At 38.7% G+C, this 26,668-nt stretch overlaps 3 protein-coding genes and 1 long non-coding RNA gene across 5 annotated transcripts in view; 3 read left to right on the top strand and 1 right to left on the bottom strand.

Moving 5' to 3' along the window:
* Window positions 1-155: 155 nt before the first annotated feature.
* LOC117415544 (steroid 17-alpha-hydroxylase/17,20 lyase) lies at window positions 156-7,583 on the bottom strand. The gene is made up of 8 exons (XM_034026041.3): window positions 7,032-7,583; window positions 5,821-5,959; window positions 5,056-5,285; window positions 4,813-4,899; window positions 4,208-4,417; window positions 3,753-3,922; window positions 1,077-1,180; window positions 156-661 (listed from the first exon to the last, which is right to left on the bottom strand). Exons 1-8 carry the CDS (start codon window positions 7,344-7,346, stop codon window positions 384-386), a joined length of 1,533 nt encoding a protein of 510 aa, XP_033881932.1. The 5' UTR covers window positions 7,347-7,583; the 3' UTR covers window positions 156-383.
* Window positions 7,584-8,354: 771 nt separating this feature from the next.
* borcs7 (BLOC-1 related complex subunit 7) lies at window positions 8,355-10,933 on the top strand. The gene is made up of 5 exons (XM_034027309.3): window positions 8,355-8,641; window positions 9,432-9,494; window positions 9,673-9,716; window positions 10,006-10,026; window positions 10,491-10,933. The coding sequence occupies exons 1-5, from the start codon at window positions 8,510-8,512 to the stop codon at window positions 10,540-10,542; spliced, it is 312 nt and encodes a 103-aa protein (XP_033883200.1). The 5' UTR covers window positions 8,355-8,509; the 3' UTR covers window positions 10,543-10,933.
* A 1,248-nt stretch (window positions 10,934-12,181) lies between these two features.
* LOC131737619 (uncharacterized) lies at window positions 12,182-17,202 on the top strand. Its single transcript, XR_009329266.1, has 3 exons — window positions 12,182-12,304; window positions 12,849-12,983; window positions 17,033-17,202. It is a non-coding gene; the product is annotated as an uncharacterized LOC131737619 (long non-coding RNA).
* A 2,846-nt stretch (window positions 17,203-20,048) lies between these two features.
* LOC117415000 (metal transporter CNNM2-like) overlaps window positions 20,049-26,668 on the top strand; it is a 46,164-nt gene continuing 39,544 nt past the window's right edge. Inside the window, exon 1 of one of the 2 annotated variants that reach the window (XM_034024899.3) lies at window positions 20,049-21,722. In XM_034024899.3, the coding sequence (XP_033880790.3) occupies window positions 20,246-21,722 (1,477 nt within the window). In that variant the 5' untranslated portion in view covers window positions 20,049-20,245. The remainder of the gene's footprint in view (window positions 21,723-26,668) is intronic. The other variant, XM_034024900.3, reaches the window with a different exon arrangement.

The following is a 26,668-nucleotide window of genomic DNA, read 5'->3' as shown; positions in this document are numbered from 1 at the left end:
GGCTGCCATATTTTGGTCATTTGTCTCCTCTGTATTCAATAATTTGCAGGGTTATGTTAACCTTTCATGCTAAATGTGTAGTGAACTATACAGATAGATAGATTCATATATATGTACTGTAGTTGAAATTCAACCTTAAAGATTTCCACAACTCAGACAATTAATTGTACTTTATTACACAGGAGATTTTAAATGCTTCAGTTTTTGTTTTATTTATTGAAGGGAGGGGGGATAATCCTAAACATTATTAAATTAAGTGTTTAATTATATGTTTATTCAATGTATGATTTATATAATATTTCCCTTCATTTATTTTTATACGTTCAGGTAGCAATGCACTTAGCTGAACTGACTATATAATACAATGCAGTCTTTGTAATTATTCAGTGGTACATTTCAGTGTTCACCCAGGAATCCCTAAGTCTGGCGTTCACTTTGAATTTCTGGGGCTGGAGGACGACTCCGAATTTGCCCTGTAAGTTAGGCAGGGGCTGATCGGCTGGTACCTCCAGGGTGAACCGCTGCAGCATCCAGCCCAGGAACAGGAAGAGCTCCATCTTAGCTAGTGACTGTCCCAGACACACCCGGACCCCTGCCCCAAACGGGAGGTAGCTGGCAGAGGGAGAATAGACTCGCTTCCCCTCTTCATCTAGAAAGCGACCTGGAAAGCCAAGGATTAGAGAATCGCTCATCATTACTCATACATACACCTGAATTAAGATGGTCAGTAGTCCATTAAAGTGTATTTATTCTCAGCTGTCTTTGCTCTGCAGTTCAACTAATGGGAGTATAGTGAGTACTGTGTTTAAAGAAATGCAGTTGAGAGTAGACCTACTGTAGTAGGGGAATGACTGCCAACCTGAAGCTTCAGCAGGATCGCTGCTACTAGGCTCATGACATGAAAATATAATTGAAAGGATGCATCAAAATTGCATCACATATGATTTGTTCCTGTAGTAATTGGTCATAAATAGCCATTATGCTATAAATAAATAAATAAATAAAACACAAACTTTAAAAACTGTGGCATGATATGAACCCTATCAATCCAGCCATTGTAAAGTGTGGATTCTTACCAGGGTCAAATACATCTGGGTTTTTCCATTCCTTTTCATCGTGATGCAAGGACCAAAGGTTAATAATGACTTGAGTTCCTTTCGGGATAGTAAAATCACCAATACTGTAAATAAATCAATACAAAGATGAATATTTTCAAAATAATATAACTTGAACATTCTCAATACAGTAAGCAATCTTATCTCTGATTTATGTTGACGATGATAATGAAAGTGTTAAATCTGCTGTAATGGAAAATGCTGTCTGTAGTTTGGATATTGTAGCTATTTCTACCATTTCAAATGATGGAAAATAGCTTTTATTGATTTCCTCCTGCCTTGAATTGGTGCCTTCATTATTAAACTGCAAACATATTGCTTTAGTAGCTTCTACATATTTCTTTCATTCCTATCTCATCATTATTTTTAGAAATTGACCCAAGCACCTTTTCCAAAATTCCAAACACACTGCACTAAACACTTAGCCAAATGCGTTCCTTCTATCCAGTGGTGCGGTTAGACCAGTGGAGGCAGTTAGATCAGAATCTCCTCTTGGATAACAAACGGCTTCAACAGTGATCTCATCAGAAGGTGTATTCTTGCATACAGGTAATGGATAATGGTGGGATTTCCCTTGTCCCTCTGTGCCCAGTGTAAAACACACACGATGCCCAGATTTGTTGTGTTTGTGTGTGGGTAGTATTAAGTGATCTTATTATTTTAAGAGCCAAAAAGAAACATTTTGCTGCTTTGTAAGTGTATGTGTGTACATGCATCATACGATCACTTCACAGTTATACAAGGAAATGATCCTTTCAGTTCTGATCTGGGACAGTTACTTCTTTCTGTGTTTGGATCCTTCTATTCAAATATTGAAGATTTATAAATGACTTCTTTTTAGAGAAAGTTCTCGTAGGGTGTTAGGAGATTTGTTTGTTTATATATAAAAAAAAAAAGATTTTCTAGCAATTTTTTTTTTTTTTTTGTGCACTGTGAGCTTTAAATTAAGCATTTAAAATAGGCTGGCTGGATTTTTGATTTTCTTCACTAGGCTATGAGTAAAGTCGCATGCTTTTCACCTCCTCTATAGTTGAGTGCTGAAATGAAAATGATACCTTACAACAACAAACAAGCAATGAAACTTAACTTGCAATAAAAACAAATCATCTGCAAACTTGCTGTACCGCAAAGGGTACTATATTGTAATGTAGCTGTTGGAGTTTTACATGTTGAAATCTGTTCTGTTTCAGTTATTTTACATGGTATATACAGGATGTGACTTGTTATCTGACACAAACAGCAATGTTACATGTTGGGTTTGACTCCCATCTGTTTGTTTTAAGTAATTACTAATTCCGCCTAGGAAACGCTGCCAGCTTTGTATGTATGTTTATAAAGCTGGCAGACCTGTTGAGCAGATAAAATAGCCTTTGGGAAGTTGGCTTCAGATCCATTCTGATAACGTTGTTGTTCTTGTAGCCATGCTGAACTTCTATTTAAAATGTACATTTTGTTTAAGTTGCAGTATAATCTTTTAAGAGGTGCTCTGCCCACCTTTTGCAGATTTAAGTACCATATTTGATTACCATAACACTGCTTCCTGTAAAGCAATTAATGAAAGGACTTTTCACCAACAGATGAAAGTGTCTAGCAGTTGGTAGTAGATTACAGTAAATGCTTTGCTACATTTACTGCTACTACAGAATAAAATGAAAAATGCAATGCACTGTCCTTTCACAACCTCAGGCAGGCTTGCATTGTATGTTTGTGATGCTTGAAGTTTGCAAAGTTTTTATGCTCCTTTTTTAAATTTAAAATGTGTACTGCTGGTAAAGGGATTTTTAATTTCTTTCATATTTTTCATCTTTCAACCAAAAAAGAAAACGTTATGACATTTTAAACATTCTCCTTTTAGGTTTATATAGACTATTTATAAATGAAAATAGTAATTCTTGTTAGCTTTTGTTGCAGTGGTATAGTAAAGTTTTCAAAACTACTTTGCTGTATACCATCTCTTCAGTTAAACATATCTGAGTCTGTGTGCTGAGGAGGTTCTTCTCACTAGTTAGAGACAGACCTGACAGCGTTATCAGTTGTCATTGCAGATTTAAAGGGAACATCTGCAAACTATAAGCAGTCAAACACAAAATCCCATCATAAATATATTCAATGTTTTAATAAAGGGGGTGAAAATAATAATTAAAAACACATGCATGAATAACTGAGAATAAAAGCCAAACGTAGGGAGGGAAGGGGGAGAAGGATCATAGTACAAATGACCTCGGATGGATTTTTAATCAGATTTCATAGGTTCAGTTTAAAGGAGAGTAAAAACTTGGCACATCTCAATAGGCTTCTCGGTACATTTCAGATGGGTGGCCTCTGAAGTTATCTAAGATTACTTAGAGCTTTGTTCCAGCAAAGGCATACTAGAGAGATAAGCAAACTATACTGCAAAAAAGTGAAAAGTTAGTGGACCTTGAGAAATTCAGTACCATCATCTTCTGTCCCCTTCATTATTAAACTGCAAACATACTGCTTTAGTAGCTTCTACATATTTCTGTCATTCCTATCTCAACATTATTTTTAGAAATTGACCCAAGCAGCTTTTCCAAAATTCCAAACACACTGCACTAAACACTTAGCCAAATGCGTTCCTTCTATCCAGCTTCTCACAGTGTAATCACTGAACAGTACCTGGAGTGTGTGAGGGCCACATGAGGGATGAGGAGGGGGGAGACCGGTCTGATCCGTAGCACCTCCCGTATCGTTGCTTCCAGGTAGGGCAAACTGCCCCTGTCACTCAGATTGGGGTGTCTGTCCAACCCAATCGTACTGTCAATCTCCTCCTGGATCTTCTTCTGGACCTGATGATAGTGCATTGATTTTTTAATTTTTTATTTTAAGATATGAACAACCAACACAGAGCAGAGGAGTTTTAAAGACAAAGAGAAGACTTACTAAAGCCCACTGGAACATGCCGTCCCACATTTAATAACATTACTTCAAATATGCAAGATTATTCAACAGTATTTAATATAGTGATCTTCATAACTGATTTAAACAGCTGGACGACTGGTTGACTGATCTAAGAACTTGCTTAGAATGTATCTTTATCTGTGTGTAGTTGGGACAGGTGAGGGTCTGCTCACCTGCGGGTGGTGTAGGAGGTAAGCGACGGCCCACTTCATGACAGTGGTGGTGGTCTCGACTCCAGCCCCGAAGATGTCTCCCACGGTCATGAGCAGGTGGTCGTCTGTCAGCCCCACTTCTCTTGCTCGCGTGTTGTTGTTCTCGGAGCAGAGCTTGGCTCGCAGGAGGGAATCCAGCAGGTCCTTCTCTGCACCATCACTGTAGTCAGCCTGGTGAGGGAGAGGCACACAGTTTCAGCTATGGAACAAGTCCCGCTGTGTGTGTGCGTGTGTGTGTGTGTGAGAGAGAGAGAGAGAGATTTTGGATAGGCTTTTGTAAACTGGTACAAAGGTTTATCTCATATTATTGAGAAACTGAGTAAGTAAAGAATAAGTGGCCAAAAGTAGATGTGACTTAAAATCACGTAAGGGAGCCAGTACTGCGCTGTACAGGTACAAATAAGTAGACATCCCAGCAAGCTCCTTATAAGGTTTTTACAAAGTTAGAAATGTTCAGTTGTTTATTGCTAGTTTTATTGTTTTTGCTTTGCACTTTCTCAACCTACTATCCCCCAAGGCCACCTATTATGATAGACACAGAATTTCATTTTAAAAAAAAAACATACTTTGTGTTCGTCATACTTCTTCTGCAGGAGCGTGTCCCTGACCGCAATGCAGTCTTTTAGTATCCTGAGGTCTTCATTGGGGAACATCTGTGGGAGAAAGAGAGGAACCTGGTGACCATACTGATGGGGGAAAAAATATCCATCAATTATAAAATCAAAATACAAGGGAAATGAACGATCCCTGATACTTAAGTAGGTCTCACCCCCACCCCCACCCTATCCTATAACTACAATATGCAGTACCTGAAGCCAGGGAAAGATGTCTACCAGACTGCCTTTAGCCACGGTGTCCACGATCCCCTGGCTGTATTGGAGCACGGATTCAAACTCGGGGTCCCCGCGTTGATAGGATGAGTTGAAGCACAAGGAACACACCACGTTGGTGACAGCGCGGGTCAGTTCAGGCGCCAGGTCGATGGCTGTACTCTGGAGGTCGGATAGGGTCTGGCACATGGAGCGGGCTTCTCTACAGACTGGGGATCAAACAAGATAGCAAGACATTACCTCTAATGAAAACTATCTGCGCACTTTACAAAGCCACAGCTGCGTAAAGGGCGTTTTATGCATTGAAAAAATATAAATTACGTTGATATTTAAATTGAATGCGTAACGATTACGCAGGGCAATTTTGCTCCACAGCTTGAGTTTGTTTTGTTATCAAGCTTCTTGTACTTCGTCGGTTCCCGGGGTCTCAATGGTCATTCATGACTTCAAGGTAATGTTTCATTTTACTCACTCCAAATACACTTTACTCACTCTAAATTGGAGAGTAAATTACTCAATGACCCGAACCCTTATCTGGAGAACATTTACAAATGCGGCTCGGGATTGGAGTACATTCATTCTGAAACAGTTCGCAGTAAATCATGTTGATTTTTATTTGGGAAGTAAATCGCATTATTTTGTCTCTCCTCAAAACGTCCTATATACATGAAGTTAGAGTTACTTCTATTGGCAATATAATGTGATGCTCATGGATGCTATCTGAAGAGATTGAAGAAAACGTACTTATTTTCTCGATTGAGGTTGAGCCTTCGCTAAGCATGCTGAACGCCGAGTGCACCATCTTCCTGTGAAACCTCCAAGCCGGGCTGTAGTCTCCAAACGCAATGTCTTTCCCTTCCCTGGTTAGAATGTCTGTAGTCACCTGCATTCCAGAGAAAGGACACAAAGGAACTGTATTCCAACTTGTGCTGGTCAGTGGGTGGAACTGGATGGGCAGCAGTGTGGAGTAGTGATTAGGGCACTGGACTCTTGACCGGAGGCTCGTGGGTTCAAGCCCCGGTGGGGGACACTGCTGCTGTACCCTTGAGCAAGGTACTTTACCTAGATTGCTCCAGTAAAAACCCAACTGTATAAATGGATAATTGTATAATGTGATATCTGTATAATGCGATATCTTGTAACAAATGTAAGTCGCCCTGGATAAGGTCGTCTGCTAAGAAATAAATAAATAATATATAAACTGTATACAGGTTCTGATCAGATTAAAAACTGACTACAACACCGACTGTACCTCAGTAAATGGGATTTCAAGTGAAACACTTTACACACAATAAATTGAGAAGCATGTCAGATCAGTGCACGATATAAATTACAGCTCATACCAGTATAGTTTAATGACACCATTAAATAAATGTGCAGTTAAAGGCTTGGCATACACATAGGTATAGTATTGTAATTGAGACAGCAGATTAAAAGGTATGCAACATGTGCTAATAGCTGATGTAACATTTCGAGACCACTTTGTCAATATAATGTTTATATCATCCTGCATGTTTTAACTCTAGCTATAAATGAGCTGGTTGGTTGGTTGCATTTTTTTCCTGAAAAACTATTATTATAATATGTATATCATGAATACAAATAATGAATTGAACTCCTAAAGATCTAGAATGTATTCCACTTTAGGTAAGAACTGTTAACAAAGGCAAATCCCTTTAACTATGAAATATTAGTACAATATTAAACAAACAATGTGCATGTCTTTTGCGCAATGTTCATGCGTAGGCTATTGCATATTTTTGCGTGGGAAAGATCAAATATTGCTATTCATGCTATATATTGTAATTGTATTATGAGTAACATTGCATACATTCTTTTGCACATGCAAATTATATATTGTGTTAATTCGTTTAGATGTTATTGTGATTAAATAATAATAATAATAATACCTAAACAAGAAGATTGTCTGATATTTTGGCTAAATCTGGACTTACAGTTCTTTGTCTCCCAGCAAAGATTTTGCTCTTCTTCAGTAAAACCTCTTTGGCATCCTGGTAGTTATTCACAATCACCACATAGTGAGGCCCCATCATGAGCGAGTAGATGTTGCCGTATTTCTCCTGCAGCCGCTGAAAGAGAATGTGTGGCTGCAGGTCGCTTCTCAGACTCAGCAGGCTCCCAATTAGAGGGAACGCGGGCAGGCTGTTGGGGAGATTGGACCTCTTCAATCTCCTCTCGAAGCGTCCTTTTACGAACAGCACAGCAAGTGCCACAGTGAGAACCAAAGCAGTACCAAGTACCCACTCCATGGTCTTTTAGCTTTTCAACTAGTCGGCAATGTAAGCGCATACAGCAGGCGCAGCTCCTTCATTTGCATGAATTCAAGTTACCTAAACTTTAGGTGTGCACTTGAGCCCTGTTTGAAAGCCAGCTGTGGATGAATGAGATTTGAGGGGTTTTATAAGGGTTTTCAATGACAACACCTTGACCACTGTTATCTTTGACGTCTTCTCTTTTGGCACAGTAGTAAACACACCCCGTGGCTGAGGCGAGCCTGGTGGAAGGTATTCGGAGTGGGGGTGCCACCTCCTCCGCTTTTAACCAATCTGGTCCGTTGCCGTTGAAAAGGTCTAACCTGCAGGCAACAATGGCAACACGTCTTTTATAAATATCTTGGTAGCCTGAATAGATAATGGTTTACATTTTTAAAAAATATGCTAAATATTTTAAGTTTTTGCTCAAAAGAGCCAACTTCCCAACGTTTCTATGTGTTTAACATATCTTACAGGTTTTTGATGCCCGGTAACTACACTCGCTTATATCTATTAATGTGTTAATAAAGTAACAATCTACTATTCCTTTCTATTTAACCTTTAGGCGTCGTTTATTTTCATTTATTCTTTTATACTGTACATTATCTAATTGTAGGTCAAAATTAGGTTTCAAGCTCTAGCTGCAGTATTTATATGACTGCCTGGTATTTACTATTCAACCTCTCCTATATAAACTGTATATATTGGTTGTAGGCAATTTTTTTATTTTATTTTATTTTTTTGTATTTTTTTATTATTATTATTATTATTATTATTATTATTATTATTATTATTATTATGCGTCTTGGATGTAGCAACGTTGACTTGGAACCTCATTTTTCCAGTTTTTAAATATGCTGTGCAGTACCACTTTTCCCCTGCAGGTGTCATCGCGGGTCAATATACCGTAGTACACTATATGTCAATCGAAAACCTTTTTAGTTTCATCAGAAGCACTGACAGACAGACGACTAACTGTAACAGGACACATATTTAATAAAATGATGTATTGCTTGTAGTAGTCAGTGTGTGTTATCTGTTTTGACTGTGGGCTTGGATGATTGTACGGCAGAGTTTTGAACTGAGCGATTTTGTAATGCTTCAGTTCCCCGTTTTGTCCCATTGGCGATACCGTAGCCTCTGCTTCCCTTGTTTTCAGTATGGCTTCCCCAGAACCCCAGCCCAGATTCGGGCAGTCTGTGAAGGGATTGTTGTCCGAGAAAGTGAGCGCCTGCAGCGGCGATGTGATTGCGCTCACTCGACAGGTGCTGAAAGGCTCCCGCAGCCAAGAGGTGATTGTTTCTCTGTCTGTGTCATGTTGGTGTGGCAGCTTATCCCAAATATTGCGTTCTGCAGTGTTACAAAAGCACAGACTACAAGAATACTGTACACATTTGGAAAACCATTCCGTAATTCGTTACATACGTGATAATATTAATATCGTACAGTTTACTGGGTGCACTGTATGGTGAGGCTTTTAAGTAAAAGTATAGAACAGCTAGGGCTCTTAGTGTGCGTGTTTTTATTTTTTAATTGGTCACGTTGTGTCGCTTTAAAGATTGGGCCGACTGAATGAGACTGATTGTTACTGATAGTGTGAAAAGTCAGCTCTTATTTCTAATTCAAACCAAACACGCAAAGCGAGTTCAGTGAAATAGCTTCTCTTTAAATTGGATTTAAAATCTATTTAATTAAATCAAATTAACTTCATTTGCTGTTTGCGAATGAAAAAAATAAGTAGCCGCTTTTTTTTACATTAACACATGAAACAGAATATTGGTCTCAATCGAGTTACGTGAGAAACAACTAAAGTGAGCTTGTTTCACAATCAACACTTTTTCAAGAGTTTAATTGAACGGAGTCGTCTTTAAAAAAAAAAAAAGTCATCACGTGATCAGAAATAAAGAACGAAGAGCCCGACGTGCAGGTTTCTGTTAGTTATTGATCTAATGTTAATCCGTGGAATCTCACAATTATTTGTTTGTCGGTACTGGATTAGTGTTAGTGTTTCACCACACAGAGCATGTGTTGTTCAGTTAATCATTGTAGGATTAACCCCCTTCCCCTCTCTCTCTCCTATAGCTTCTTGGACAGGCAGCCCGGAATATGGTTATGCAAGAGGATACTATACTACACTCTGAAGATGTAAGCGATTGATAATCAAAGCGGTTTGCAGTCTTCCCTTGTGTCTTACTTTTGTAACATGAACGTGCACCTTTGGCAGTCCCCAGAAACGCAGACTTCAAATCCGTTTCTGTAAAAGCCCCCAGTCTTCATAGGATGATGTTTATTAGAATCCCATTTATCTTTGTTCTTTTTACAGAGTCTAAGAAAAATGGCAATTATAACAACCCATTTACAGTACCAGTGAGTATGTGTTTTTCTAACCTATGTAGAAAACTTTATTTGTAAATAAAATGAACCCTCAGAACGTTTTGTGGTTCCTGTATGCAATTGTGAAGTCTAGTCCTGAAACTTCTGACACAATTCACTTCATGATCATTTTACTTTGATAATTACCTCAGAAACCTCATTAATTTATTAACAGTTCTTACAGAAACTCTGTGTTTTTAATAATATATATATATATATATATATATATTTTTTGTTCATCTGGATTTATGTTTTCATTGTTTTTTTTTTCTTTCTCTCGCAGACAAGAAGCCATTCAGAAAAAGTAAGTCTAAACATCCGTCTTGTATATGAACCCTCATGCGTATTTTTGGTTTGGAAAATGTCAAAGTAAATATTTCCATATAATGTCATAATTTAACAATAATATCAAGGCCAATCAAGGCCTTATTTGCCGATATGTTTAAAATGTGCACTTTGCAACAGCATGGCAGATTGCGATAGTAACACTGCTAAAAGATCATATAAAACCCCTTTTCTTTAGGTGGCTTTCTGACAAATTGTTACTTTTCTTTCTCTTCAACTGTTTTAAAAATCTCTCGCAACTAAGCACACACACATCTACAAAAGCTTGTTCTCCTGTTTGTGAGATCATACAGCACTGACTTGATAAAGGCCCATCATGAGTGCCTTTCTGTTAATAAACACTAGCCAGCATCCTCTAGTGCATATTGAAAATCAAGTTATTATTATTTTATTATGTTGAATATCTAAACTATTTTTTTGCAGCGTTGAACACTCAAAAAACCTTCAGGACCAGTTGAAGCACTTGCTGAAATAAGCTTTGTTGTGATGTGGAGAGGCACAGCCCAAGCAGAACAAGGTGATGGTGGTGAATCACAGATGAGCAGTTTGCTCTTCCTCTTCCTTTTCTTCCACATGCATGTTCCAGGCTTCTTTGTTCCAATCATGCAGGATTAGATTTTCATCCAGAACTAAACAAACTCAAGAATTCCAAGGTAGAACAATACACTGAAAGTGCCCTACAGCTCGCTAATGGCTTCATCAGTGACACTGTTCAGATGTGCTCGCTCCTGTACAGAAGAAGTGTCATTTTGATTGGACTGATTATTGGCTGTCTGGTGCAGTTAACCCCTGTTTTTTGTATGTATTGTTTTAAGCTGTTTGAATGAAATGTTTCACTCACTTAATAAAATCATTATAAAATGAAACACTGTTTTTTTCTTTCCGTGCCTCTTTATATCCAGTTATCTGATTACTGCAGCCAGTTTACAGCAGGCCTTACAGTAAGACCTGTGAAGGAGAAATTGTTGCAAGCAGGAATAATCTTGTTAGGTTTCTGTACATCCTGCTTGTGAAACAACCATGTGAGGGGAGATGATAAAAAACAATGCTGCCTTCACTTCTCCAACAGCTCATAAAAAATGTTTTAGATGCATACTTCATATTTCATTACTATATATATATATATATATATATATATATATATATATATATATATATATATATATATATATATGTTAAGTCTTTATATAGCTACCATATGCATTGTTTTGACCTCTGGGCATATCAATGAAATGATGACATGTACGTTTTCAACTTTGCAACAACTATGCATATCAATTTTATATCAGAGTGATAAATAACAATGGTTAAATTGCACAAGCCAAGAAACTGTGATACCACTAGCCCAAGTGAAGAAACAAGTCAAATTTCAAATGTATTTATTTAACCAGGATACAACCTTTGAGATATATATCTCATTTACAAGGGGGTCCTGGCAAAAGAAGGTGACAAGAAGTAACATTATCAATGACAAAAATAGACAAATCATTCAAACGGGACAGAAACACTTAAAACAAACATAAAAACAGATAAAATACATTTTTCCAAATCTCACCTCTTTATGGACAATGGTTCTTGAGATATCTAGCCCTGAAATCTGAGGGCTGGAGCAATTGTAGAAAAGGGAAGCGTTGTAATCCTTAAGCTATTTGTACTATAAAGTTTATGAAAGCTCAAATGAAGGCTTCACTTCCATGTATGGTCTTCACAAATATTAATGCAGGCATTCTTTGTATTTTCCAGAATGTATTGTACATTAAAAATAAGTCTAATTTTCATACCCTCAAATTCCCCAGGAGAGAACTAAACTAAGCAGGGCTGATTGAATGGGAATCTGTGCCAAATACAGTATCAAGCTTTTCCCATGTTCTCCACATACTGTAACAGAGTGTGGAAATGTACACCCCCCCCCCCTTGATACATTGAGCATGTAGCCATTGTGATGGGCAAATTCAACATTTCCAAAAAGACACACTGTTCATAGCATTTTTGCTACACAACCAACCAATGATTTAAACCAAGGCTACAATTGCTACAAGAGCCATGTGTCACCAGCAGCAAGTTTAACAGATTTTTTATTTTTAAATCATTCCAATTCTGTCTCATCACAACAGGTGACTACAAATTTGTTTCTGCAACATACCGCCTCTTTAAAGTCCCAAAGAGCTGTCCCAAGGAGAGGTCCCAGGTCATTTACAATGGCTCCATCACCAACTCTGCATTCAAAATTCTAAAAGGTATTGACAATGTCGACCCAGGGGACTTTTTCGACCTGAAAAAAGAAACAAGGACCAGGGGTCAAGAAGCTGCTTGATGAGATTCTGGGATCAGTAAGCTACTAACAGCCAAACGAGCAAGATTGGCCGAATGGCCTCCTCTCGTTTGTAAACTTTCTTATGTTCTTAACTGAGAAAAGTTTTTGGAGTTTGATGCTAATTACACATTTAAGGTGAGTGTCTAAGTAATTCCCAGCTACCTTTACAAAAGAAGTCCTGTCTTAAACTGTCTGCTTATCATTATACGAGGTGGTCTATTTTCATATTCTTGATTAATGGTACAAATGCCCTATTTTAATGAATTCACTATTCCTTGTGTACAGAAAGGCAGACTGATATCTCATTTGCTTTCCATAGTCAGTTCTGTTCAGCCCTTTGCTTGGGTGTGACTGTGATAATACAATGAGCTTATAAAAAAAATGTTAAGAACGCTGTTCACTCGCCACATTTATTACATGTATAACTAACGTGTGAATCGTCATTGTTTTCTTCTTTGCTCCCACAGGAAGGAGAAGCGATGGTGGTGGATGGGGATGCAGCAGCCATTCTGAGGAGTTCCAGGTTTGCAGATGACTTCATGATCCGCCCTGTAGAGGAAGGCGCAGCTGCAGATGTTGGATGTTGTCCTGCTAAACCAAAAGTTTGTTTTTGGGCACACTGTCTGTCTTAAATAGGGTCCCGTGTGAATGTATTAACAGGTTATTTAGCTGTTTCCAACCTGTTCAGTACTAGCCCAGATCGTTGGTGAGTGAAAGCCATTTGTATTTGATGGCTGATAACAAAACTTGGCCTGGGTGTGACAAGTTATCTTAACTAATGTATAATTGTTGTCTAGATTTGTTCCATGTGGTATTCCTCCCTGATGTATTCCTCATAGTTAAGGCTGTATTGTTTTACAGTTGTCACAGATTTCACGTTTTCCGTGAAATTAACCTATTGCCGTGTAATATGTAGTTCCCCGTGAAAATTCTCATTTCGGAAAGAATAGGGTAATTATACATTAAAAATGAAATACAGCAGATATTTGCCTTATTAACGCACTACCTGTTACACTGCATTTAGGAAGTTGGTCTGGCAGTCGGTTTAGTTTGCTTCCGGGATTGATTGTTCCCTGTTGTTCATTCAAAAGTATAATATTCTGACTTTTCAATCATATTTTCATGGTAAGAATGCTGAATGTAAGCTGATGTAAAATTCATGGCCAGCACTGTATAAAATTGTAATTTCTGGGGTTCTGCACAAAGCAGGGTCACCAGCTAAAGCACCAAGGCCAAGCAGCTGGTTGTCCTAGAAATGTAACCTTGTCTTTTTATAAGCGCATTATCAATCTGCACATACCACTCTAAATAGAACATGTGTTTTGATTAGAATACTTAACGTTTTAGGAAACATGGTCAAACCACATGCATTCCAAGCAGACGTGCATTCCACACCCCTAAAAAAATATTAATATCATTTACCAAGGCTGTGTCTTATACTATTTTATTTTGGCTACAGTCTGCAGAAAAGTAAATTGCATATTTAATTACTACATTGATCAACAGTGATCATTTTCACCCAATAGTGATGAGACCCATTTTTACACTGTACATATCCCAAAGGCAATAACAACTGGCAAATGACATGGAAAGGAACATCCCTGAAAAAGCACTAATGTCATCATCAAAGATAATGATTAAGCAAGGGTTACTTCATGGGGGCACCACATTCTCGAGACATGGGTTGTTAATTATTTGCAAGGCAACTCTGGCACATGATTCCATGCCTCAGCTGCAGAGTGAGTGTGAGTATGAAGTGGGGGAGGGAGGGCTGGGAACCTTGTGCAGGAACTGGCAAAGGAGAAAATGTTCTTGGTGGGGTTGAGGCATGCAGACTTATCATGGACTGTGGCCTTGTGAAGAACACAATAGGACTTATTTCATTCCAAACAGCTCTAGGAATAGATTTGGAAAAGTTGATTAGATTTGGATTGTAAAATAATTAATATTGGAAGGGTATAATTTGGGTACAGATACTCATTTACCAGTTAACTGTCCATCAGCACTCATCCAGCAAAAAAATGTAATCTTTGCCCTTTTAGTTCCTGTCTGAACAGCATGGAATCAGGACCAGTAATAATCCCTGTTAGTCAACGGCCATTTTTCAGTAATGTAACAATTACAAGACACACCGTGCAATAACACAGATATCAAGCCTCTTTGCATTGTAGTCATCTTTAAAAAGTGGACAACTGGAGCTCTGCACAAAGCATGGTGACCAGCTAAAGCACCAAGGCCAAGCAGCTGGGTGTCCTAGAAATGTAACCTTGGCTTTTTAAGCGCATTATCAATCTGCACATACCACTTTAAATAAAAAATATGTTTTGATTAGAAAGTGGAAGACTAGTATACTGTATAATATAGAAGCTTATGCGTTGTAAGTGGAGTGTCTGTTGTGCAGTTTGGGCAAAAGGATGGCAAAGCTACTTAAACTTTTATTTATAATATTTAAAAACAGTAATTTCACATCTTATGAGTCATTATATAAAAACCAATCTCGCATATATATATATATATATATATATATATATATATATATATATATATATATATATATATATATATACACAGTATATTACATTTTTATTGGAGAGATATACAAATAACAGTTCCATTGTTCAAATAAACTACTTGTTCAAATAAACAATACCACACAAAAATGATTACAGAAATAAATACAATAGTTAATTGTTATGAAAAAATAAATACAGGAAGTATAAAAACAGCAGTCGTTAATTAAAACAATATATTCAACATAAACTAATCAAAATACTTCTTGCTTTTGACAATATAATTCTGTAAATTCCAGGTTTTGGTCTATAGCAATTCAAACATCAAATCGGATCTCTTAAGCATGCATTCTGGTCTTGTAAGGCTTTAGATAATTCCTAGACACATATCTTGAATCATATTTCCAATATACTTAAAATTAAATCCCTTGCATTATTATTATTATTATTATTGGGGTTAACTTCTAATCTGAATCTATCAAAAGCTAAAGAAAAACGTGTAATGGTCTTATTTTAATAGCAAGACATTCCTTCTATAGCACAGGGGAACGATTGTATGATGCTATTAATGTAGAAAAAAATGTTAAACGTTTAAAAATGCAATGGCTACGTTCTATAAATGAGCTGCTGCAATGCACTACAGTCATTACCTACAGCGGGACTGCGTGTGATGTACACTAGTACACTGGGCATAGGCTGTGTTTGTAACTCCAGTAAATATGGGACTGGAAGACAATGAACCACAATCACATAGTGCATAGTCATAAAACAATTTCAGATTACCTTGGAATTGCATAGTAGTCATTTTCTGACAGAAAGATTTAGGTACATGTCCATTGATTTGTAACAGAATGTGAAGATAAATTGATATTTGACTCAATAAGGTATGAAAAATATCCTTACATTTTAAAAAATATACATGTTACTAAATGTTACGAAAAATAAATGTTCAGCATTCACACATATACAAGACATAGGAGGAGGCTCTGTGGTCCAGTGGTTAAAGAAAAGGGCTTGTAACCAGAAGGTCCTTTTGCAATACTGATTTTGCTCTATTATATTATGCATGGTTTTTGTTTAAGAACAAGTAAAACAAGGTAAAATAACACAATCCCTTGCCCAGGATATACAGTAAGTAACACCTTATTGTGTCAGTAGTACCATCTTATATACCACATTGTTAGTACAGTAGCTCACAGTATATTTATCAACTGTATGTACAGTTTTAGCAAAACCAGACAACACCTATTGTCTCACGGCTGAAATGTTTGAACACTTGCTTACATTAAATGCATCTTGGTAATCTAAACATTTCCTGCTGATAGATTATAATACTATTTAACCACTAGACTACACAGGAAGCTGTGTAGTCCAGTGGTTAAAGAAACAGGCTTGTAACTAGGAGGTCCCCGGTTCAAATCCCACCTCAGCCACTGACTCATTGTGTGACCCTGAGCAAGTCACTTAACCTACTTGTGCTCCGTCTTTCGGGTGAGACGTAGTTGTAAGTGACTCTGCAGCTGATGCATAGTTCACACACCCTAGTCTCTGTAAGTCGCCTTGGATAAAGGCGTCTGCTAAATAAATAAATAATAATAACATATGATCTGCTGTTCGATTTGTTCTGCTTCAGGTTCAGAATACATGTGACTGTCTGAACTGCAGGTGCAGGTGCGTGGCTAAGTACTGAATGCACACCTGCTACAGGACTCCCCTGGGTCCTAAACCCTGCTATGTACAGACGGGGATTGCAGTAATCACACACAGGACATTAAATTCTGTAAACATTAAAGGTTTGCTGACATAAGGGGGTTTAACAGTAGAATACGGGAGAAAATCTGTCCCGGGAGATGTCAGGGAGAAGGGTCCAAAATACGGGAGAGTCCCGGTGAATACAGGAGAGTTGACAGGTACGCAAAATGTTGAAATCCAGACTGTGTCCACACGAAGATAAGTGACATTCTTCTGTCATTAAAGATCACAAAAGGCACGTCTCGTGGCAATTGTATTGGATAAACGAGTTCAATTAAAATTTTACATTTTTAAACTTTGTCATTTTCACTGAATAAGCCATAACATCATTGGATATTGTCGAAATTCTGATAAGGATTTTCTCATTATGTTATTGTTTTAACCTACAGGAAATTATTGTGAACCCATTTGAGCTGGCAAAACACCTGGAACCTGCTGATATCAAACCAGCCACAGGAGGGTGCTGTGGACCAAAGCCTCTGGATGCTCCCAAATCAAGGACCATCATGGACCAGGAATTCAAACCAGAGAATTCTGTTCAGATTACAGTGATTGTCAATATGGCTTTATGTTAACAGCATTTTTTTTTTTTATTTCAAGTTGTAGTGCCTGCACCTGAATCAGTTTTTGCACTGTTGTAAAACCTAATCATGCGGCTACTCTTGAAACCTAAACTCAAGATTACCTTAAAACCCTGATTGGCAAAACAAATGCCATGTCACTCGATGCAGTGTAAGAATAATCAGTGCAGTTTTGATGATCTGATCAATCTTAAAGCTGATCTGGGAGTACTGCATTGATTTGTAATGCTTGGTTTTCTGTGTTAACAGCACGACTGTTTTGGGATTTTACTGGTTTATGATACTAATAAAATGTGCGCTGAAAGGTTTGATGATGGGTCATATAAGCAAGTTGCCATTGACATGCAATGCGGTTTCAGAGTCCATGCCATACAAGTTCCTTTGTACCGACAGGCCTTTAGCAAGGAAAGCTACATTATTATTATTTATTTCTTAGCAGACGCCCTTATCCAGGGCGACTTACAATTGTTACAAGATAACACATTATTTTTACATACAATTACCCATTTATACAGTTGTTTTTTTGTTTTTTTTTTACTGGAACAATCTAGGTAAAGTACCTTGCTCAAGGGTACAACAGCAGAGTCCCCGACCGGGGATTGAACCCATGACCCTCCGGTCAAGAGTCCAGAGCCCTAACCACTACTCCACACTGCTGCATGTGGGGTATAGAAAATGTGGGGTATAGAAAAGAATAACGAAGCAGCAATTAAGTGTTACTTTTTATTTTTATTTATTTATTTCTTAGCAGACGCCCTTATCCAGGGCGACTTACAAGATATCACATTATTTTTACATACAATTACCCATTTATACAGTTGGGTTTTTACTGGAGCAATCTAGGTAAAGTACCTTGCTCAAGGGTACAGCAGCAGTGTCTCCACCGGGGATTGAACCCATGACCCTCCGGTCAAGAGTCCAGAGCCCTAACCACTACTCCAGTATGTTACTGATCATAGTATGTGACGATCAATATCAAATAATTAACTACATAACACTCAATTTGCATTTTTTTAAACCATGAAACTGTTGTTGGCCTGTGATTTTGAAAACTTTTTTCTGCATTACCTTTTACCACCACCAGAGGTCACAAGTATAATAGTAACTGCAAAAAACAAAGGTCTATTAAACAACACGCTCCAATCAACAATTTAGTTGATAACATCTAACACATCGGTGTGAATGAATAAACCAGCACACAGACCGGTGGGGAGTAGGAGGAGACTTCTCAAAAACGTACTTAAATATATAAATATTATGAGAGCACCGTAAGCTGAACCTTAATATCGCAAGTATGGTAACAAGCTCACAGGTGACACGTTCTCGATGATACCAAACCAGGTTCAAGAAGGCTGTCACTTTGCATGCTTGGACTTGTTGCACCTCCTAGAGCAGGGCTTCTCAAACTCAGTCCTGGGCAGCCCTGTGGCTGCTGATAATTTGCTTAATTAGACCTTTTGAATTGTTTTCAGCTCTTAAACAGTTGCAGAGTTCAAGTTTGCTTTAACGTTTTATAAGTAACAAACTCTTCGAGAGCTGAAAACAAACAAAAAGGTCTCATTAAGCCAGGGGTGCCCAATTCTGGTCCTGGAGGGCCGATGCCCTCCTGGTTTTTGTTCAAACTGTACACTAAATTGATTAATTGGACCAATTAAGCTTCTAATAAGGGCTTGATTGATCCATTTAAGTAATTTAGGGCACAGTTGCAACAAAAGCCAAGAGAGACATCGGCCCTCCAGGACCAGGATTGGGCACCCCTGCATTAAGCAAATGATTAGTTCAATTTAAGGATGTAGTTCTCAGTTGGAATGAAACCCAGGAAAAGCAGGGGGTCCCAGGACCGGTGTTAAGAACCGCTGTCACACCTTCAGAGTAAATGTCTCTACGACACATAACTACAATAATGAGGACATCGAGAAACTTTGAGTCGAAACGTTTGTGAAATAAGTTAATTTTTCATTATAATACATGGTACCAGGTAATACATTTGATTTACCATGTGGTTATTTCAATCCTGCACGTACTAGATCTACTTCGTCAATAAATGTGCAATACTATTACGATTTATGGACTAATTGAATTATGGACTTAGTGAATGTATTTCTGGCAGGCCAACGTATTTTTCCAATGCAATAATAATAATAATAATAATAATAATAATAATAATAATAATAATAATAATAATTCTGTATCAACAAATATGAATATCAAAATAATTGTCTTTAACAGCAGAATACCGTATTGAAACGTATTTAAAATGTATTCTGAATGATGCGTTAGCATGTCATATGTCTCGCAATGTATGTAGGTCTACGGTAAACACACCTCCATACTGCATGGCTTGTTGTATATGCAGAACAGGTACCACTATCCTGGAACTGCAACGAGGTAAATGTCTCTTCTATTCCACTAATGCTTCCACTATCTTCTCTGTAAATGAGCATTGTCGTTGTTAAGAGAAAAAGCAGCTCTGAAATACAAATTATACAAAACAAACTCACACAGAGCAGCGTGACTGAAAGCATTATATGCATCTCTCGTACACCTGACAGCCACATGCAGCAGCATAGGGCCGTCCCACCGCCAGGAAGAGCGCGAAAGGAATTCGACGATTGGTCTGCGTTTCATCCTCCCCTTTCTTAGAAGCACCGCCTGCGGCTTTTCGTTGGTTGTTCACTTGTCCCATCAAAATAAGTCACGAGAGATGCTGTAGGCTGACTCCGCCTCATGTACTTTGTTTAATTTTCTCGTTGGCTGCGGTGCAGGAACATGTCCCCGCCTCCTCTCAGCTCGTCTCTGGGATTGGTTGCCTGGCCTGCCGCTCTGGAGATCTCACGTCGCGCTCAGGTTCATACTGGTCTCGCGCTGCTCGGTTTTCTGTCAGAGGGCTCGAGAGGAGTAGTGCGAGTGGACAGGTCTGATGCATGAGCCAGGGAACCGGCAGCAGAGATGAAGCCTGACGCCGATTGGCTGTGATTTTTAAAAGCCACTTCTTTTAAAAATCGGTTGCCCAATATCAACATGGCAGAGCGCTCGGCTACATTGCCCACTTCAAAGATGGCGGCCCTCAGCCGGGTCCGAGTTCTGGCTCTGGTGTTTTTCACAGTCAGCGGCTGTTTGGTGAGCTTATCCAGCGGCGAGGAAGGTGCAGAGGAGACGGTCATCATAGGGCTGAGGCTGGAAGACTCGGACGACGTTTCATATATGGACGGCGGGTCGCTGCGGGTGAGCGAGAGGACCCGGGTCAAGCTGAGGGTCTATGGGCAAAATATCAACAACGAGACGTGGTCCAAAATCGCTTTCACCGAGCATGAAAGGACCAAAGTAATTGGCAATGTCTATAGCACTGCTGGAGATAACAAAAGCAAAGAGGACAGCTTTCATCCCTGTGGCATAAGGACCTCAGATATAATAATTTTGCCCAAAATAATCTTAAATAGAAGGACCTCTGGGATTGTGGAGATCGAAATCAAACCTCTGAGGAAAACGGAAAAGAGCAAAGCGTACTACCTGTGCACAGCCATGCCCACACCGACAGTGGCAGGGGCGCATGATCCCTGGACTGAGACTACATGGGTCTACCATGATGGAGATGACACCAAAGTTGTGGTGGTGGAAGAACGAAAATTCCTGCTGCCTTTTTGGTTGCAGGTCATATTCATCGGGCTTTTGCTCTGCCTGTCTGGTATGTTCAGTGGGTTGAACTTGGGTCTGATGGCCCTTGACCCGATGGAACTACGGATTGTCCAGAACTGTGGCACTGAAAAGGAGAAGACGTATGCTAAGAAGATTGAGCCAGTCAGGAGTCAAGGGAATTACTTGCTTTGCTCGCTTCTTCTGGGGAATGTGTTGGTCAACACCACCTTGACCATTTTGCTGGACGACATTGCTGGCTCTGGATTGATTGCTGTTGTGGTGTCTACCATTGGCATTGTAATATTCGGGGAGATTGTGCCCCAGGCGATCTGTTCCAGACACGGGTTGGCAGTAGGTGCCAATACCATATTCTTGACCAAATTCTTCATGCTGCTTACCTTCCCTGCTTCATACCCGGTCAGCAGGCTTTTAGATTGCGTTTTAGGGCAGGAGATTGGCACTGTGTACAACAGAGAGAAGCTTCTGGAGATGCTCCGGGTTACAGACCCCTACAATGACCTGGTCAAGGAAGAACTCAACATCATCCAGGGAGCACTGGAGCTCAGGACTAAGACAGTGGAAGATGTGATGACACCTTTAAGAGATTGCTTCATGATCGCTGGCGATGCCATACTGGACTTCAGTACCATGTCAGAGATTATGGAGAGTGGGTATACCCGGATCCCAGTCTTTGAAGGAGAAAGATCTAACATTGTGGACTTGCTCTTCGTGAAAGACCTGGCGTTTGTGGACCCAGACGACAGCACGCCACTGAAAACCATTACCAAATTCTACAGCCATCCCTTGCATTTTGTATTCAATGACACCAAGCTGGATACCATGCTGGAGGAGTTCAAAAAAGGTGGGACCGAACCGTTCATTATTTTATGTTTGATGTGTAACTGGGTTTAAGTGAACTCCATGGGAAGGGTTCGTTCTTGCTCTCAAGGGCAGTGATGCTCTCGCTGTAAGGCAGTGCCAGCGGGTTCGGAAAGGCAAGTACGATGCAGAGTTCACAAAATGCAAGAAAAAATACAGGGTTTAAGCCAAATTATTATTATTATTATTATTATTATTATTATTATTATTATTATTTCATTCATTTGAGTTCACTGATGGGCTGTATTTCCGTTGTTCTCTGCAAAAGTATTGCTTAAATGACATACAACCAATACGTTGCGTAAACTAAGGTATACCAGCAGCATCTAATGTGACTTGATCCAAATCAGCATTTTTCATTGCCTGTAGATTTTATATATATATATATATATATATATATATATATAAACAATTGTACCTTGTCTGAAATTTGGTTCCATATATAAGAAAAATCGAATATATAGGCCGTCGACCCGGTAATTAATTTGGGGCATTACATTAATGGTACATGTTTATCCATGGTGGTACTAAATAAACAGCATTTGAATTTAAAACATCCATCCTGGATTATTTTTATTTTTAAAATTTGTATTCTTTTTCTATATTATATTTAAAATGTTGGGATACTTGCCATAATCTTGTACTCGGGTAAGATTACTGTCTTGGTAATTCTGTTGCAACTTCAGGACATACTTCTTGACCTGAAGTATCAGTTTGACCTTTTCATTGTATCTTTTTTTTTAGTTGACCTTCCTGATAGGTTCGTCCACATTTCTATGACTGTTGATGTATTCCAAATATTTACTTAAACAATGACAGATAGGCCTCTACTTGCATTTTGAAAAGTTGCAAAAATGACTGCCACTTTTGAGCAACCTATGATCTTGAAGGTTAGTTATAATTTTTTTTTTTTTTTTTTTTTTGGTTTAGTGAAAGGAGTAAACTGTCCATCCAAATTTAAAAACTAGCTTTTCGTATAGATTGTTTTGGTTGAGCATTTGGCTGTTTGATACAGTATAAATATTTATAATATTTAAAAAGATAAAAGCAGTAGTTTTGTAATTTTGAAAAGGCTTTGGATTATAGGCTTATTCAATGGGTGAATTTTATCATACAGTAAAAGTTATTCAATGGTTTTTCTTTTCTTCTAAATCCTCGTAAATTTTGATGATGAATCTGATACTCATTGCTGGTGTTTGCATATCTGGAGATCCACTCATCCAAATGTCATGAAACTTGATGTAAACATTATTTAATGAGAGTATCCGATTCTGTAGCTGCATGGAGGTGTCCCTCAGCCCGTTCATCCATCTGTCTCCATATTTGGAGACTTACTTGTCAAATTGTGGACCTCTCCTTGCTAATTCTTATTTTATACTATTCTGTACAAACCGTTGTTATCATGGTCCTCCTTTTTCATCACATGAACTCTAATTTTGAATTCAGCTGTGGTAGCTTTTTGTTTTAAATCATCCATCTACATAGGCACACAAAGTTTGTGAGGATTTTATTTAATAGTTTTGTCAAATTAGTATCATTAAATATTCAGTAATGCGGAACAAAACTACTGCAAGGTCACTGTAGCTTTAATCAATCTTTCTTTGAGAGTAAGAGCTGTTTTTAAAGAGTTTTGTTCTTCTGGAAATGTTGGTGTTGCAGCAGTTACAGAGCTACCAGAGCAGACCGAATCCTGCAGGTTAAAGCTGTGGTTACCTTTTGCATCACTGCCCAGTGTGATAAAAACAGCCTTTGCAGTGATTGTGGAGATAAGTCCTGGAATGTGATTGTTTGGATAATAAATAACAAGTCTTTCCCCAGGGCGGTCATTTTATAAAACACTATCAATGGATTCTTTGCAGACCTGTTTAGATCGTGTTACACTTTTTTATAAAGTTTCAGAAGCAAAAGTATTAAGTTTACTGTTTTATTAAAAGGAATCCTAACGCTTTGATTGTCTGGGTGGGGGCACTGGGGGCTGAAAACACTCTATTTGCTTTCTTTTTTTATCGCAGGATTTGAACTTTTTACACATCCACCTGTTTGTTACACCAGTATTTGTTGAAGGACATTCCACAGGTGAACATGACAAACCTGTCTATTTTTCATTTGTGATGAAAGATACCACAAAGCAACAGAATACCGGTATGTACTTTCTGTCGCAGCCTTACTGTGGAATTTCCCCAAACTCATTGGGGATCGTCATTTGACCAAAAATGCATAGTCCCCTTAACATGGCCGTGGGAGCCCTTCTCAGTGACCACTGTGTTCCAATGATTGTCCTCCCCTTTTAAGCAGATACCTTCAGGTCTCTGTGAGAAGAGAACCTATCAGTACCGAATGCAGGCTGAACCAGCACACTGGGCACACATGAGGAGATCACATCACTTCGGGTCAGTGGAGCATGCAGTCCCTACCTACCTTGCACTTTCCCTTTCTGGGCAGGGGTTTCTTTATACCAGAACCCTAGCTTGTTGCTAGCAAACCGTTTGCATTTCAAGTTGTGCATCTGGTTACACAGTGAAGGGCTCTACATCAGAGCAATCTGCAGCACACCACTGTGAGGTGGCTAATGTTTGGATGACTAGCAACTGTAGACTTAGAGTAGCATGTTCTGTAACTGCATTTTTTATTTGTATTATGCTTGCCCCACATAAGGTGCTGGATTACCCAGTTTTTTTTTTTTTTTTTTGGGGGGGGGATAGATCTTTAAGTACTGATAACAGAACTGGACCATTAGAAAAGCCTATAAATGCATGCTTACAGAATAATTGCTAAAATCAGGAGATTAGATCATTTGTCCTTGGGTGCAGTGAATGCTGGATGCAGGATGTCCTTGAGGAATATTATTGCTTAACCCAACAAAATCCTTTGATGTGACACCTACAGCAAAAAAAGGTTTTTTTCTGTAACGTGAAAAGCCTTTGTTACAGTAGCTTACATAAGTTCAGCCCTAGGGACCCAGAATCCATATAAAAATGTGTTATGGACAGTTAAACAAGACAAACAAGGAACAAGAATTGAAATGGTAAGTGCTGCTTTGGTTTTCAGCATAAGGTTTTAAATCATACTGTACTGTACATTGGAACATCGCATTGCTTTCAGCTGTCCTGTACTTCTTAAACTGAAAGCATGCAGGGTGAAAAACCGACGACTACTGAACTGTGTGGTGTCAGGAAAGCATGACATTCGTGCAATGGGTGTAATCTGACAAGCACTGAAATGACAGGCTGCCAGTAACTTTAACGGCAGTGTAAAAACTATTGACTTGCAGCAGTTTCGGTAGCTTCTACAGTACCAAGGTGACTCTCTTCATGGCTGGCACACTGGGAGCTAATTCTTAATGTTACCATGAACCAACTGCATGTGCTCTTGAGTAGTAAATTGTGCAGTTTACCATGCTTTTCACATTTAACTCATTTGCTGTGCTTTGTGATGGATACTAATGCACACCGTTCTTCTTTCGTATGGCGTTTGAAAAGCAATGGGCTGAGTGTATAGCTGTATATTGAGTTTGGAAAGCCGTTCGATGGTGTCTGGGGTCATCAGATGGATTCCGTTTGTAACTCCTGCAAAAGCTTGTGTTGGGCAGTGATCGGTGATGTGTGATGGATTGCACACCGCAGTCACAATAAGGAGACTCCTTGCCACTTATAAGGGAAATAAATACTGTTGGAAGCTACACATAGAATTGTATATTCGTATAGAATTGAATATGTGCAGTAAGGTTCTTGGTTTTCTTATCTGTTGTTTCTTCCATAAACCTATGAAAATAAAGAATGGGATTGATTCACTCACGGGACTGTTCTTGAGGTTTCTGTGCCTCCCTTATACAAGTTTTATAATCATTGGGCCTATCATTGCAAGCTATAACAGACCAGCACTGGTCCTTGAAGCATTTTTTGAGACACTGTGATTCACACCATAATAAAAGCTGTATTTCTTTTCTAAGAATGATTCTTTGTAGAGTTGTTGAGTTCACCTATTTGATGTTCAGTAGTAATAATAAAACAATGGACTATTGCACAAACTGTTTTAATTGCCTGATTTAGTAACTTTTTAGAGAGTTCATACATTGGTTCTACTGTATGTCTCTCCTGTAATGTAAACGTGCCCTTTTTTTTTCTGCAATTTATATTTATGCACTTATTGACCCTGGACCCCATGATAACGCTGGCTGGTTTCTGTGTTCTTATTCTTATATGATATTGCATTATCTGGGGTTACATTTTTTCTCACAAGTCTTGCCAGGTTTGGTTTGCTGTTTTATGATGGTACAGCTGTCATAGAAGGCATGGCTTTATTCATTGACAACCCCAGTCAGCAAGTACTGCCTGAAAGTGCTGACTATGCTCGGGGAGCTAGCAGATGAATACAGTATTTCTGTTAATTGGGGCTGTAATTCTTCAGTCAGGGGAGGCTGCTGCTTGAAGAATACCCTCTTTCTTCAGTGGGCTCCCCAGTGGCTCCTCTTGTTAAAGCAGTGAGAGAGCGAGCTGCTGCTGCTGCTTCTGCTGCTGGTTGAATCTGGTTCATGAAGTTCCCAGTGATGGTAAATTGTCATATCATTCAGATACATGTTTACATCTAAAATCATATAACCTATAAAATCAACATATAAAATCAAGCTAGAAGTCTGAATTCTTGCTGTAACTCAGAAACAAAATCCCATTTAAATCCATTGAAGGACTGACTGCTGACTGAGGCATGGTTTAAACAATACTGCTAGCGGAGGACAATGAAACATGTTGACTTTGTTTATTGACCCTCATAAAGGAAGTATCCCTGATAAGGAGAGATTATTTCTCATATGTGAGAAATAATCTTTCCTTATCAGGGATCATTTTCTCCTTAAATGTACATTTTTGTTTAAAAGGTCAGTGACACAAGGCCTTCCTTTTCTTTAAGAAAGAAAGCCTTTCTCAAGAGGGC

Source organism: Acipenser ruthenus, chromosome 7, assembly GCF_902713425.1.
Source record: "Acipenser ruthenus chromosome 7, fAciRut3.2 maternal haplotype, whole genome shotgun sequence".
NCBI classification, from domain to species: domain Eukaryota; kingdom Metazoa; phylum Chordata; class Actinopteri; order Acipenseriformes; family Acipenseridae; genus Acipenser; species Acipenser ruthenus.
The sequence above is the reverse complement of the archived record's forward strand: the minus strand, read 5'-3'. Positions and strand labels throughout refer to the sequence as shown.